Source organism: Diadema antillarum, unplaced genomic scaffold, assembly GCF_040938485.1.
Source record: "Diadema antillarum isolate AM-2024a unplaced genomic scaffold, OU_Dant_1.0 seq00001880_RagTag, whole genome shotgun sequence".
In the NCBI taxonomy this organism is placed as follows: Eukaryota; Metazoa; Echinodermata; class Echinoidea; order Diadematoida; family Diadematidae; genus Diadema; species Diadema antillarum.
Window position 1 is genome coordinate 51,173 of NW_027272548.1, and position 16,045 is coordinate 67,217.

A 16,045-nucleotide genomic window follows, 5' to 3' on the forward strand; every position below is an offset into this window, starting at 1 on the left:
ATAGGTATATAAAAACAGAGCCATCACTGAGGGGCCAACCATGGGTATAGAAATCAACTGCACTTTGTAAATCAAGAAATCAGGATTTAGTACAAGGGGAGCAGCTGTGATTGCTACAACAATCAGCTATTGATGACAGAAGTCCACGTCTTGCATGCTCACTATGTTTTGTTTTGATTTGATTTTTGTCTTATCATCTTTTACTTGGGCTACAAGTTCAGCTGTGTGGTGAGCTTGTCTTGGACAATTGGTTATTTCAGAGGATGGGGACATCCCACAATACCTCACCACTCTTCATGTTTTCATGTTACCATACTATTCAGCAGGTTTTCTTGGATTAAAAAAACTCTCCAAAAACCTGATCAATACACAAACAATGTCTGTCACACAGCATGCTTCATGCTTCACAGACTCATACAGTTATGAATACATCACTTTCTGATATAAAGTTTTTTTTGCTCAATCAAGCAGGGATTTGAGTTTGGCTGGGGGGAAAAAATTTTCACCGCCTCACCGCTCTACTCTGCCACTCTAGGCAGAGACAAGATGGTACAAATACAACATTTTATGAAAAACATTGAAAGAAATGAATTAAAAAAAAAACATAGTGAATAAAACAAAGAAAAAATGGTGACACCTCCTTCAGACTTTGAAGAAGTACGCCGTCAGGAGTTGGCCGAAGATGAGCGCCGCGGCGAGGAGGAGCCATTCGAACTTGGAGAGGCCCGCGGAGGCGCTCGCCCGACCCTGCTGCTGGGCGATGAACGCCAGCCGGCTGTTGATGGTCTTCAGCTCCTGCTGGACTCTCTCCGAACCCTCCCGAATCGGGCCCACGATGTCCTCCACGCGGGCCCTGGGCACGGGCACCGTCTCCACTCTGCTGCTGGACTTCTGGCTGGAGTCATCTGTACAAAAAATTAAAAAAATTAAAAAAATAAAAATCACAGAATTGATTAAAAGTCGACTCTTTCAAACCCTCAGGTGAGACTAAAGCGCGTGGAAGTTCTCTGATGGTGATTCCTTGGAGAGTGAGGAAGCGTTCTAGCAATGGTAGTGTACCATCAAATGTAATGGTCACCGAACTAATGACCAGTTTATCGTAAAAGGCAGGACAACAAAGGCAAGACAACAAAGTGCACGACTGATGAAATTTAAAGAACTTTCCTTCATACACGTATCTTGGTATAACAATTTTAGACACACTTAAAAACAAAGCAAAAAATGACACACGTAGAATGTTGTTCTACTAACGAAAACTACAAAGGATATACGACAGAAAGGTGTGACATATGCGCATGGTGGCATTAAGTGAAAGAAAATACACTACATATCAACCCCTTGAGACGGAGTAATTTTGCTACAAAATGCATTTCCCATAGACACTTGCCCGAGTATACTCGGAACTCATCCTCAACGGGTTAAAGACTTATTTGTTAATATTCACACTATAAAACAGAGCATTAGATCCCAATCTTTGGTACATTCTTCTTTCTCTTTTCATAAAACGTCCAGAGAAGTCAACAAACAGAGAGGGAGAGGGGGGACCCACCTTCATTTTCCGAGAGGTCAGAGTTCTCCCCCGAAGTCACGTCGCTGTCCCCGCTGGCGGGGTCGGGGGATCCGCTCCCTATCCTCGACCGCCCCTGGGTCTTCTTGTTGTGGGCGTGCTTCAGGGAGGCATTGCGCTGCAACGAGGATCATTTTTGCAAGAAGGTTGATAAGGAATTGAGGAGGGGGCAATTTGGCATGATAAAGAAAAGCTTCTTTCAGATGATGATCATTAACGACTGCCACACGTAAACTGCGAACAGTGAAGCCTAATGTATACAGTTTTCAGACATATGTTTCAAGGTATGAAAAACAAAACAAGAAAGCAGCCTAGGGTATTTGGATGCCAGCGAAAAACTACAAAATTTGATTATTGCTCATCACATGTGAGTTGCATACAACAGTCTCTTCTTCTTCATAGTTTATATACATCATACTATTGATGAGAGACAGTGATAGGCTAATATGACTGAACAACAATAACAAAGATCTACAAGAACTACATTTAGGAAATGTAAGGACTGAAAACATAAGATATCTAATTATAGACTTTCACGTTGATGAATGTCTTGATTGCAACTGTAATTATATTGGACAATCACATGAAATTATCCTTCATGAGTTTAACCATGGAAAATTACAGATGGTAGAATTGACATGGAAACTGAAGAATAAAAGATAAAGTCCCTGTGAGTTACAGAAGTGTGGCTAACCTTTAACCTTTGTTCCGTGGGCCCATTTCTCCTGTTTGGAAGGCTGACTATGCTGGTGGTGCGGACTATCTGCGTCCGGTGCCGCGTTCTCGTCTGGATGATACCCTCCAGCTCAAACTGCTCTATGTCATTCAGAGGGTCCCACGGCCTTGTGCTGCATTGGTGTGAGGAGAAGAAAAATAAATATTAACATTGTCTTAAATGATATCACTCAATTACCACTATGCGACATAAGACAATACATCAAAATCCAAAATCAACTTTCCTATAGCACACTTGAATGAATAAAAATCATCAATAAAGATAACCAAAATTTACAATCAAATGACATGATACATTTCTGAAACAAAAAGTTGCATACTCTGATTTTGTGAGAGGACTCAAAGTAGGTGAAATGCGTGAACTCAGTCATTCTTCAGTTTTTAATATTTTATGAAAGAACAATTTTTCTTCTACGTAATTCTGAAGTTTGGGTTTATTAGACGAATGGGAAATTTTGTTTTTAGCAGTTTTTTTTTTTTCTATACAGAATATTTTCAAACACTGTGATTAGGTACATGAGGCCCCTTTTCAAAAAAATCCCTTTAATACGCACTGTTTACTTTAAAAACTGATAACTTTTGAAAGGATACTGCTAGTGCTAGTTGGTATCAGTCATGAATAGAATGTGTTTAATGAGTGTGGAAAACTTCAGCTTAATCTGATAATCCCTTCAGTGTGGTTATCCCAGTGGTTATCACAGAGCTTTACATCCTGTTTATTGTCCCATTCATTGCACAGAGCAGAGGCTAGTGAGATTAAACTTGAACAGATCCTAAAGTGGAAAGCCCCTTTTTTCAGTAAAACACTTTTCTAGAGTGTGTGCTTTCTTTCCATTATTTGAACAGACAGGTTAGGAAGGCCCAGTTGCATTGAGCTATACGTCATTTTAAAGCTTAGAGTTTGCTCTTTCACAATCTGCCCTTAACCCGTTGAAGACAAGTCCCAAGTATATTCAGACAGGTGTCTATAGAAAATGCTGTTGTAGAAAAACCAGCCCATCCTCAACAGGTTAACTAAAAATCCATGGTTGGCAACTTTTTGCTAGTATTGTGATGCAGGGTCACATATACATGTATAGATTAGTAAAGTGACTTTGAGGCATTTGATATAAACTCTGCAAATTGAAATAAACATCACCATGTGTGATCAAAGTATACCTCACATGTAAAAGAAGTTTTTACTCCAGCTCATGAAAAATAGCCATGTACAAAACAAAAAAATGGTCATAACAAAAAAGCAATATTAAAAGCAAACAAATGCAATTTTCAGGACTCAGTGGGGTCAAGGATCACCATGATAGTGTATAAGTTGTAACAGTTATTTTCGTGTACAGATATTTTCGTGAATGAAGAGGCTACAGACATTTCGTGAGATGTTGTTTTTGTGAATTGACACCGATGCGACATGTATGATATATGCAATATTCCCCTGCTAGCGCATGTAGATATTTTCGCGAGCCGTTCAATTCGCTATCCAACAGTGATATGCGAAATTCATGAAAATCAAACCCTTTGATAACTTGCATTTGTTGGTTGACTCTAACCTTCACTTTGTTGCCTCCTCTTGGTACACCTTAGTAGGGCTTGCTGCCTGCTCAGCCCCCCCCCCCCCCCCAATGCTGTTGCTATTTCACTCTTTTCCATTCTTTATCCCTCTGTTGTTCCTTATCTTGTTTGATGTTGCCTCCCTATTCATCCTTATCCTTCAATGGTTGCCCCCTTGGTCCTCAGGATCATTACTGACCCTCCTCTGCCTTTTGTCTGTCCGCCCTCCTGCTCTAATCCCCATCCCTTTACCTGTTGGGCTCCTTGCCCATGACCTCCTACCCTCCCCTTTTGTTTTCTTTGTTCTGTGTCCCTAGCCCTCCCCTGACTGTTCTTGTCGTGTGAAGTCCTTATGTGATTGCTTTCCCTGCTTGTTTATCATTTTGCCTCTGATGAAGATTCTACTAGGATTGAAAGCTCAGGCCCCTTTTGACTCCATTTAGAATACTCCATTGGTTCACCACTATTGGAAAAGCAGTTTTCAGCAGCTTTTTTTGCTACACTTAAAACCACACCCTCGCGAAATTAGCAGCCTATACAGTATGTCTAAAAAAAAATTACAATCAAATTTTCGCATTGATAACATCAAATATGATTAAACTGTCTAAATGCTACTTCGGGATCTTAAAAATAACATCTTAGCTTTACTTTGCAGAAAACCCCATTCAATTTGGTTAAGCGGTCACAGAGAAATGTGGAATGTTGTAAAGCATGTTGTGAGTCTGATTCTTCCAAGTTTAGCACTTCGATACTTCTGTGTGTGAATACAATAGACAGAACTTGGAGGGAAGAGATTCTTGACATCCTCTACAAAATTCCTCATTTCTCTTTGACCACTGAAGCAAATCGATTGGGGTTTTCTGTAAGATGTGGGAAATGAGCTATAGTTTCATACCCTGAATTTGCATTTGGATAGATTCACTCTTTTTAAAGATATCATTGCGGAGGGTCCCGTTGTAAGTTTTTTTTGGGGGACATACGGTACGGTATGACGGACTCACTCCGTGTGCTTGTAGATCCAGTCACCCGTGATGTCGTCCCTCTCAAAGAGGCGTGGCATCCACTCTACCATCTTAGCCTTGCGTTCCTTGTGCCCCTTTCGCTGCTCCTCCTCCAGGATGTACTTCTCCTTCGTGGCCTCGTGCACGTCGCCGTGGTTCAGCGCCTCGGTGACGCGGGACCACAGTCTGCGCACAGGGATAGGAATTTCATGGGATACCATACATAACGGCATGCAAACGATCAAACACCATCTCTCTGCATAGGGCATGTGAAATAACAAATTAGAATTAAAACAAAAAAATTATTTGTCATTTATTTTCTCACATAGTTTTCTGCAAATTTGGACTTGCAGGACAATTTCTGGAGTGGTTAAATTTACCAACGAGAACCAAAGTGACAAAAATGAGGAAAACTTTAATTTCGATTTTCCCTCTTGCAAATACTACACATTGCATTTCTGTAAGTGGAGGCAAAACTTTTGAAAGTTGATTCCACACATTAATTCAGACAACTTGTGAAATTAATGGAAGACAAACAAAAACTAAGAGATAATGATAAAATATACAGAACATAATTGAAACATGTCTGGTGTGATGTTATGTGATGTCTTTTAATGTGTCAAAACAAGAAAAAACTAACACACAAACAAACAGACAGACACAGAGACAGAAAGAGAAAAAAACAGGTACACACATAACACGCACACACAGTTAAAATAACCATGGTTAAACACTGAATTTTTGATAAACATCTTGTCAGTGACACAAAGAGAGAAGGAAAGAGCAGAAGAGAGAGGCAAGTAGGAAGAGAGAACAGAAAAGTAAAGCACATTAACACACACATACACACAAACAAACTTAAAAAGTAACAATAACCAAAGGTAACACAATCAATTTCGGATGAACACATGGTACCAAGAATTTTGCCAAACAAGGCAGGTTCCACTAACCTCTCAGACTCAAACTCCCCCTGTTCTTCCAGGACAGCTGTGGATCTCCTTAATCGATTCCTCTTGACTTCGGGGGTGACGGCCCAAAATTGCTCCATGTGCTGGAGGAGAGGGGAGTTCAAAGTGCATCGTTACCCTCCAATATTTCAGGTGAATGTTTCTCAATCCTTAGGTACAATGGTCATAATGCCACATACATGTACATTGTACTGTATATGCCACGTACAACTTGTATTTTGAAGGGATTTTTTCTCACAAATTTTGCGAGTCGGATGCTATTTGCGAATACAACAACATGCCATAATATCAAATCTGATCCTGACATTCATGCGATGTGCACACCAACATTTATCTGTTCATTACTGTCGTGGTACTTCATGATTGCAACTTTAACCACTCACAAAATTATTGGGAAAAAAGAAACAAACCAAAAACAAAACAACAAACACCCCCTTAAAATAAGAAAACACTGACACCTTATAAATACTCTGAAACCGGTTGAGGACGAGCTGAATTTGCTATAACATATGTGACCCTGCACCTCAAAACAAACAAAAAGTCGCCAGACATGAATTTTTGGTTGAGACCATATTCTGAAAGAGCAGACTTTAAGCTTTAAAACGATATATAACTCAACTCAAATGGACTCTCCTAACCTATCTAAATATGGGAAAGAAAGCACAAACTCAGGAAAAGTGTGAACTGAGAAAAGAGGCTCTGAAGTACAGTGCCTATTCAAGAGCTTAATCTTTACCAAACCGTGCTGGCTTTGTGATGAATGGGACACAAAACAGGAAGTAAACCACCAGAGTAACAACAATGAAGGGATAATAACATTAAACTGAAATTAAGCATGCCTCATTAACACATTCTGTCCATAATTAATGCCAACTTTCAAAGCAGTAGCACTATCCTTTCAAAAGTTATTAGAGTTGAAAGTGAAGAGTGTGGACAAAGTTTTTCAGAAATGAAAAAGGGATTCTAAAGACACACCTAATCACACTATTCTACCAAAAATGTTCGAGATAAACTGCTAAAAAAACACACTTTCCTGTCCGTTTTATGATTCCAAATTTCAACATAATGTAAAAGAAGACCCGCTCTTTCAGAAAATATGAAAAAGTCAGGTTTGGCTAGTTTGACCCATTTCACTTATTTTCAGTCCTCACGCAAAATCAGTGTGTGCGACTCTATGTTCGTTTTGAGGTGCACGGTCACATATTATGTTTCCCATTAACACCAGCCTGAGTATACTTGGGACTAGTCTCCAATGGGTTAAGAACCTATTTCATTGCATGCAGAGTAAGTTCTGATGGATGGAAAGCCAGGAATGAGTGCACCACACAGTGCTCAAAAGCTAAAAACTGGTATCAAAGTGATATGCCATTACAAGGATCCCAAACTTTAACCCATTGAGGATGGACTGATTTTGCTACAACACATATTTCCCATAGACACTTGCCCGATTCCACTCGGGACTCGTCCTCAATGGGTTAATAGAGCTTATCATTTGATATACCACCTTGTGATTATTGTGCTCATGATGAATAACACTAGTATACCTATTAAGGCACTTCTGCAACCAAAAGATATGATATGAATGTTGTATGCACAGACTGTATTTATTGGCATGAGTCTTGTTGGTTTTATGCATCAACCACATCCTGTATCTTTAGAGTACTTCCCTTGCAAAACAAGGCATGGTTAGCCCTTAACAGTATAGTTTTGTTTGACTTTGTATTAAATCAAAAATAGTTTCTTTCATGCGCGCCACATTTACATGCTGAACTCAGTCGACTTATATTTTGCTCAAATTCTCAACCGCACACAAACTAATAAATAAAGTGCAATTCGCCATCATAAATTGAAAGTGTCACAGTCATAGAATTATCGTAAGATGTAACAATTATATGTATCACTGCAGAGCTTGTGATTTTCTTTACAACTTTGCTGTACTGCAGTCGTAGCATAGACACTTCCATAAAAAGTTGTATGGCTTTGAAAAACAGAGTGTTTTCCAAAAACACTCAGGTATTGCGGTCTCAGAATAATGTGGCACCTTGGGGGTTTACACTGTTGTGCACAAAGAGTTGAGGATTTAAATGATGAAATACCACAACTGTCAGCTCTTTAGGCAAAACTTATCCCAGCAAATGGACATTTGATTTAAGTCCCTTACCTCTGTCTTCTTGTCCTTGATGAACACTTCTTCATCCTGCATAAGAAATACATTACGCAAACAAAAAGCTTATGAAACATAGCAAATCACCGATTACTGTATCTATTTGAATATTTACTATTAAAAGCAAGGCTGCCAACACTTATCAAGGCAAAGAGGAAAAAAACAAAAACAAAAGAAAACCTGTACCTTTATTATGAAAGAATGGAAAGATTGCATTCATTAAGTATGATAAATAAAAAATTAGGACATATTTATGAGTCAAATACGCATCTTTTCTTATATTTGTTGAAAAAAGAGAGATATTCGGTAGGAGCTCTGAGAAAAGTGATGCTATCTATTTCCATTCTTGCTTTATTCCAACAATTCAAACTAGTAAAAGTAGGAGCGTAACATTTTATCTTTGAATGTAGAATTAGACTTGAAGTCAGTTTGAAACGCGGTCTTGGTATAAACGCAACCACTACTGATGATGATGATGATGATGGTGTTGGTGGTGGTTGTAACACTAATAATCTCTATGAAGACTGTATGTGTAATACCCAGACAAGGTGTAAGATTTCATCTTACTGATCGCACAGGGGAGCTTTGCACATAAACTGATACCACAAAATGTAAAGATGCAGGTATTACAATAATATGGTAGTACGAATGCAATGGGGAAGAACCGACAACAAAAGCAACAACAACAACAATATAATGAAATAAATTAAAAAAACAACAACAACTCACCCATTTGCCGCTAAGCGTGGCGAGGGTCTCCTTGCCGAACTTGATCTTGCCCTGGATTTGATTGGATGAGTCACTTCCCCCGAGGAATGGCTGCGAGACGGAATCAGATTGCAGTAGATATAATGATGATGAGAACAACACTTACAACTGTATAAGCGCATAATCATAACTTGGCTGGAATTTCACTCTCAAAGGGGAAAACGCCACTTGAAATTCAAGCCGACTTACAATAATAAATGCACAAAGTGAAATCAAACCAGCGGGAGGGTAACAGTTTCTGTAAGATTGGTCAAAGCATAGATGAATCTTTCGAAGTTTGACAAGTACCATCAAAGTAATGTTGGTTATACATGTATATTGTTTGTGCAAACTGAATGAGGTGAGAATACCACTACCTCGCAGGTCCCTTACTACATGTACCTAATACACAATACACATATATTCTGATTATTTTGTCCTTTTATTTTCAACAATATTCAAAAAGGAAGTAATTATGCTATTTTTGGGCAGAGGTGCCAGTTGAAGGTACCTTTCTGCATTCATTTCAAAATAAACAATAATGTCTTATCTCCATAATACAATAATCAGGTGATAAACAAACAAATTGTACAGTGTACATGTACATTGATATTTGATACAAAACCTTGGTTGATATTAAAGTGACTACAACTGCTTTTTTTGAGACAGAACAGGTGACTATCATATGTGACTGTGCATCAGAAAATCAACAAAAAGTCGCACCCCTTGATTTTACGTGAGGACTCAATAAAGGTGAAACAGGTCAACCACGTTGATCTTGAGTTTTTCATATTTTCTGAAAGAGCTATTTTTCTTCTACAGTGTATATTGTTCCTAAGTTTGGGATCATAAAATAAATGGGAAAGTGTGTTTTCAGCAGTTTTTCTAAAATCTTTTTTTTTTGTTTGTTTTTTTTTGTTTAGAGTAGTGTGATCAAGTACGTCTTAGAGGCCCCTTTTCATTTCTTGAAAATCCTATGCAAGCTCTTCACTTTCAACTCTAATAACTTTTGAAAGGATAATGCTACTGCTTTGAAAGTTGGCATTAATCATGGACAGAATGTGTTCATAGAGTATGCTCAACGTCAGCTTAATCTGATAATCCCTTCATTGTTGTTGCTCCGGTGGGTTACATCCTGTTTTTTGTCCCATTCACGGCACGCTAGCACAGTTTGGTGTGATTAAAAGCTCTTGCATAGACGCTGCACTTCAGAGCTTCTTTTCTCAGTTCACACTTTTCCAGAGTGTGGCTTTCTTTCCAATAAATTAATAGATGGGTTTAGAGTCCATTTGAATTGAGCTATACATCAATTTAAAGCTTAGAGTCTGCTCTTTCAGAATCTGCACTTAGCTAAAAATCCATGTCTGGCGATTTTTTGTTGATGCAGGGTCACATATATGCCATTGCTTGGAGCAAAAGTGGCCCCCAAAATACATGTGTATGAGTGTGGAGGATTACAGAAATAAGTGTCATCATAATGATGTAATAACCAATGACTTTCCTGGGGAAGGGAAGGGTTTGAAGTTGCTGAATTATTGAGCAGAACCATGATTTTTTACATCCCTTTATTTTTCTTTTCAATGCATAAAATAATGGGAGAGTTCCAAGGTAATAATTTGATCAGCTACAAGTGTAATATGATTTGTTAAACACTGTACATGATTGTATGTGTCTGCAAAACATGTATACTTCAGAATTCCCAAATTACTTAATTTTGTGCATAATTTCAGTGGAGCGTTTCCAACTGAATCACAAAGAATAATGTACTAAGTAAGATAGTATGTACAACTTGCATATCTTCCTGACTGTTACACACACAATGCATTCTGAACTGGGTTGATCTGATCCGCAATAATCGATGGCATGTTGCTATGGTTACCTTGAGCTTGAAGTCAATCTCGGTCTTGTAGCCCGTCTTCTCACATTCCAGCGTCACTTTCCCCCCGTACTCCATGGTCAGTGTCCCGTACAGAATACCTGGCATGTACACAGCGGAGGAATATGGGTCATTCTCATGAACAAACTAACAAACAAACAAAACGCATTCAATTCTCATTTTCCCTCTCCCTCTCTCTTTCTGTCTCTCTCTTCTCTTGAAGCAATGCATGCACGGCATGGAGATTTACACTGTATATTTCGCAGTGATTCTATTTCACAAATTTGTATGCCGACTGTTTTCATGAAATTAACAACTCATGAAATTAGTGATACTTCTTTCTTATTCTGTCAGTATAGGAAGTCAAGTGTAAACACCACATGTATACAAATATTTTCTATTGCGACTGAAAAGTTTCAAACTTAACCTATTGAGGACGGTTTGATTTTGCTACCACAAGCATTTCTCATAGACACCTGCCTAAGTATACTCGCGACTCATCCTCATTGGGTTAAAAGAAAAAAAAAATCACAGACTTTGACACTTTGACTGGGCGTAGTAATGATATCAAATTTTCAAGTTTTGAAAAGAGTGAACTTTCAGCAAAATCCCCTCTTTTAAAGTTCTCGGTTGCTAATGTTTGCAATACTTTTTGTTAAATGGGGCAACAGGTTACATACATATCAAGTCTAAACTCCATACCATCGATCCTCACCTTTGCAGTTTGCGTAGGGCATCGTGATGAGGTAATCCTCGCCCCGCCCCAAGAGGGTCAGCTTGCCCACCCCGTCCATGACAGCGCAGACTGAGTTCCCATAGAATTTGCTCTTGGCAAGAATGCTGCCGCTGATGCAGAAGCCCTCCTTCCGGTTGGTGATGTAGAAGGCCGTCACCGGCGGATGATGGGATACCTGTTGCCATGGAAATGAGAGAGAACACATCCACTCAAAACAATGATGGTGAGATATTTTCATGTGATGAAAGAGGAGCTAACTTACGATATATTTTCTGACAGGTAGCATATGTGCATCAAAAGAGATGTTGCCTTTGAAAAAAAATCATGTTTGACATAAAACAATCTATGCCGAAGATTTATCCCTTGGTAAAATCTAGAACTAGGGCATATAAATCACTTTGATATTGATGTACTGAAAACAAAAAAGTAAGAGTAGAACAAGGTAACTGGAAGAAACAGGAACAGCTACACTGTACCTGCAACAAAAAAACAGGACCACCACAAAACACAATCACATGAACACCCACATCCGCGCACACACACACACAATGCCACGCAAAGCTTTATACCTTCATTTTCAAGCACTGTCTTTGATATATTTGTTCTGTTCGAACTTTTGCCTGCCACTGTGTGCTGGATGGCACATAAGCATTCCTTAACTTCTAAAAATTGTAAATATAGATCTACAATGTAGTTCATCAACTGTCACACCAAACTTTGACTACCAACAGGCAACAGGACTGTTCTCTATGATTGTGATGTCAGAATGTTCTCACTGTAATGCATTGCATGCATTTATACTTCATGAGAACACGTTACCATCATGGAAATGATCATCACATGCTTCCACATGGCTTTGCTTTTAAACAGTGGTCTTTTCCTCACCTGCTCAGCAATGTAGAATGTTCTCGTTTTGGTCTTTGGATGCTCCCACATACAGCGGAATGTCTCGCCGATGATAGGATTGTATGGCTTTTTCAGGCCCTGAAACAATACAAGCAATGGAAAATGCAAAATATGTCAAAATGCACAGTTTTGATGGATCCCACAACCACTTGTCCAGGAACATTTTGAGTATGCACCTGGGCTAGAACAACACAAGAAACTTGTGTGTATAGAAAACAATAATTAGTTTGGATATACATTGGGCTTGCTGAAAGAAAAACAATGAAGATGGCTCAAATATTGAAAGAAAACATACACAAGAGATGTACACCAAACTGAAAGTGAAACAGCTTCTAGCAAAATATTAGGTTCGTACAGTTTTCATGGTTACAAAATCTATGTTTTATTTGTACCCAAGATTTGCTTATTTTTCAAACTATTTCCTTTTTTTTTTTCTTATCCACCTGCCAATGGTACAAATACTGATGATGGAAGAATAAACTCACTGCTTATAGGAGTAAAACGAGTAATGTACTAAAATCTATGGCTAGTTCTTATTTCTCAATGGTAAGGGGTTGATAGAGCAGTACTCTGATCGTGTCTCATATGTGTACAGAATTACATCAGAATTCATTTCTTCTAATCAAATCACTGTCAAAATGTTACATTCTCAAGAAAATGTGAGCATTTTGCTGAGAGGGCTTTGATGTCCCAAAACACATGCCCACAGCTCCATTTCTATTTTTGTCAACTGCTGTAGTTTCCTACATTCTGAAGAAAATGTGAGCATTTTGCAAAGAGGGCTCTGACCTTTTGGAACACACCAAGTGCTCGATTTCCAATTTCGTTGACCACTCTAATTTGCTATAACACTAGATTAGAAAGGCAACTGGCATTTGCCCAAGAAATGCAGAAGGGATATCAAAGATTTTCGTACCTTTGGCTTTTTGTAGAACCCTGAGAGATACCATCGGACGACCTCCTTCATTCGTGAGAATGGGTCTTCCTCCTGTACGGCTCTGTAACATAGATTGGGATGGAGACGTGCTTATTAGTTACAGACAGATGGCTCTTTTCCCCGCAGCATTAAAATTTACCACGGTGATCTCTCCACTTGCTGGGTTGAGGTAATATTAATTTGCTAGCTGCTGCTTCACATATAGTATACCATTTGCAGATGAAACAGAGTGCTTTAAAATAGTTCTAAAATGTGAATTAGGGATAGAAACAACCAATGTAACAAATTTGAATCAATATAATTAATGTTAAGTATTGTTAAATATACAAAATGTGAACAATAGTTATGATAAAAATGTTTCTAGACTAAACCGTCTGCAGTAACGGTTTATTGAGAAAAACAGTGATATCTCCTTATATTCTAGGCTTTATTGCAAAATTTTTACATGGTAGGATGTTTTGTGATACAACTGATCTACGCATGTGCATTTTTTAAATCACTGCTCCCAATGGTAAACTGTGCTTTTAAGCATGCAAGTTAATAAAAGGGGAAAGGACAAACTGGGGGCTGAAGATAGTCCTGATATGGGGCTATAAAGCCAAATCCAGTATAAAGAAAAGCTTAGGGCTATTGACAGGAAACCTTTTCATTCTGCAAACTTCCCTTTCATTTTATACTCTTGTCTACAAGACAAGGTGGAGCTAGGTTGCACAGTTGCACTGTAGGCTGCACTGGCTACTGCAATCGAAAATGCAAACACAATGCATACATTTTTCTCTTCTGTCTTTAATTTTTTGACAGTCTTAATTTGTTTCTTCATATCGAACAATGGAAAACTGTTTTTGTTGTCAATATTTGACCGTATCAAGAATGATTGCAATACAACACAGTGGCTCATATCCGAGATGCACTGATTGACTATTAAATGGAAATGGTTCTTCTGCGTGCATTACGTAACCACACTCTACAAGACAATAAACAGATGTATGTATCTGAGCTGATGTTCAGAGTTGTCAAAATAAGACACACACAAAAAAATAATAATCAAGATGCCTGATTCAGTCATTTGTTTGTTTGTTTGTTTGTTTGTTTGTTTTTTTAAACTGAACATCAGCATCCAGATTATCTCTTGGTGTGCCCAGTGAGTTTCTAGTCAGTGGCAAACCTCTAGTACATGGTTCATTTTAGAGATTTATAATTTTATAAATAACAGTATGGATGACTGTATCAGGAATAATAAACAGGACACAAGCTTGATTGGGACGCTGGGTGGTGACATAAACAATAGAATCTGCCATGCCAGATAAGGAGGCATGGACAATTGGCTATTCAAAGATTGTTAAAAAATATGAATGTGGCACTCTGCCATAAGAAATGCTAATCAACATGAGTATAGCAAAAATTAAAAGTAGTACAATAGCCTTTCACATCCTAGGATAATTTTCCTTAAAAAAAGCCTAAAATTATATACCATCTGGTCATCCTCAAATTGGCAACTCTGAGCTTACTGCATGCCAATATCCTATAGACAGTGCCCACAGAGGAAAAAAAAAAAAAAAAAAAAAACAACAACAACAACAACAACAAAAACAAATAAACCAGAAGTTACAATGTAACTGGAACTTGTTGAATTAATTTATAGTATACAAAGCTATGGCATATTCGAAAAAGAAATTCTCAATTTGAGAGGGAAGCAGGAATGTTGATTTTCAGAAAGGAGTTACCAATTTGAGAACCAGTCAAAGATTTAGCACTAAGGAGGCTTTTTGAAAATTCTGCAACAATAATGTACAATAATGTATAGACGGCAAACAGCTAAATTAAGGAGAATATTTTTTTTTTTTTCACTCTACCTCACAAAATGGCAACATGGAAGATTGGAAAAAAAAATCTAATAAAATCATACAGCACCAAACCACAGAATTGTGTTTTGGGGGAATCTAGGGGTCAAAGGTGAAATGATGTAGAACAGATAGAGCAGATAGAGGACTCACTTTGAGATGATGTCGGCATGGAAGTAGAAGTCTGAGAGCTTGTCCAGGAAGGAGCGCGGCTCCAGGACAAACGTGGGCAGGACCACGCGGGACAGGTCCATCCCGGGCCGGACCTGCTTCATGAGGGTCCAGATCAGGCTCTTGTTCTCCTCGCCGAGGGTCTCTGTCTGGGAGATGTCCTAAGGGCGTGATTTGAACAAATGGAATATCAAATAATGTCCCCCATTTTTGGATAAGGAAGCTTCAAAATAACAAATTTGGAATCTTCTTCTTCTTCAAGCATATGGCATCAATGTGTCTGGTTGATAACATTTCCTGACTATTACAAGTCACCTGGGGTGAACCATGAGGGGTGGGCATTATTCGAAATGATGAACCTTATTTCATTTAAAGGACAAGTTCACCTTCATAGACATGTGGGTTGAGTGAATGCAGCAATATTAGTAGAACACATCAGTGAGAGTTTGAGCAAAATCGGACAATCCGTTAAAAAGTTATGAATTTTTGAACTTTCTGGTCAGTCACGGCTGGATGAAAAGACTACTATAGCTTGTGATGTCACATGAGTACAACGATATAAAGAAAGAATAAAGAAAATTCAACATATTTCCATTTTTCTTGCATAACAAAAGAACACTCGACTTCTCTCTTTCAGAAGGCAGGGGGAATAATATTACCTTCAATATACGTCAGTAGCAAGTCGAAAAAATGTGCACTTTATTCAGAAAGTAAAGTATTGTGAAATTCTCTTTTTATTTTCCTTATATAGTTGTACGCATGTGACATCATACACTGTAGTGGTCTTCTCTTCTAGCAGTGACTGCGCAGATACTTAAAATATTCGTAACTTTTGAACGGATTGTCCAATT

General features: G+C 38.4%; 1 protein-coding gene across 1 annotated transcript in view; it reads right to left on the minus strand.

Moving 5' to 3' along the window:
* Window positions 1-358: 358 nt before the first annotated feature.
* The window catches only part of LOC139712958 (oxysterol-binding protein-related protein 8-like), a gene marked incomplete at its 5' end in the record, with an annotated part of 30,700 nt that continues 15,013 nt past the window's right edge, over window positions 359-16,045 (minus strand). The window contains 12 exon segments of the mRNA XM_071624740.1: window positions 359-905; window positions 1,550-1,685; window positions 2,262-2,415; window positions 4,849-5,034; window positions 5,799-5,899; window positions 7,978-8,013; window positions 8,710-8,799; window positions 10,607-10,704; window positions 11,319-11,514; window positions 12,225-12,323; window positions 13,162-13,243; window positions 15,177-15,355. Of these exon segments, the coding sequence (XP_071480841.1) occupies window positions 643-905; window positions 1,550-1,685; window positions 2,262-2,415; window positions 4,849-5,034; window positions 5,799-5,899; window positions 7,978-8,013; window positions 8,710-8,799; window positions 10,607-10,704; window positions 11,319-11,514; window positions 12,225-12,323; window positions 13,162-13,243; window positions 15,177-15,355 (1,620 nt within the window).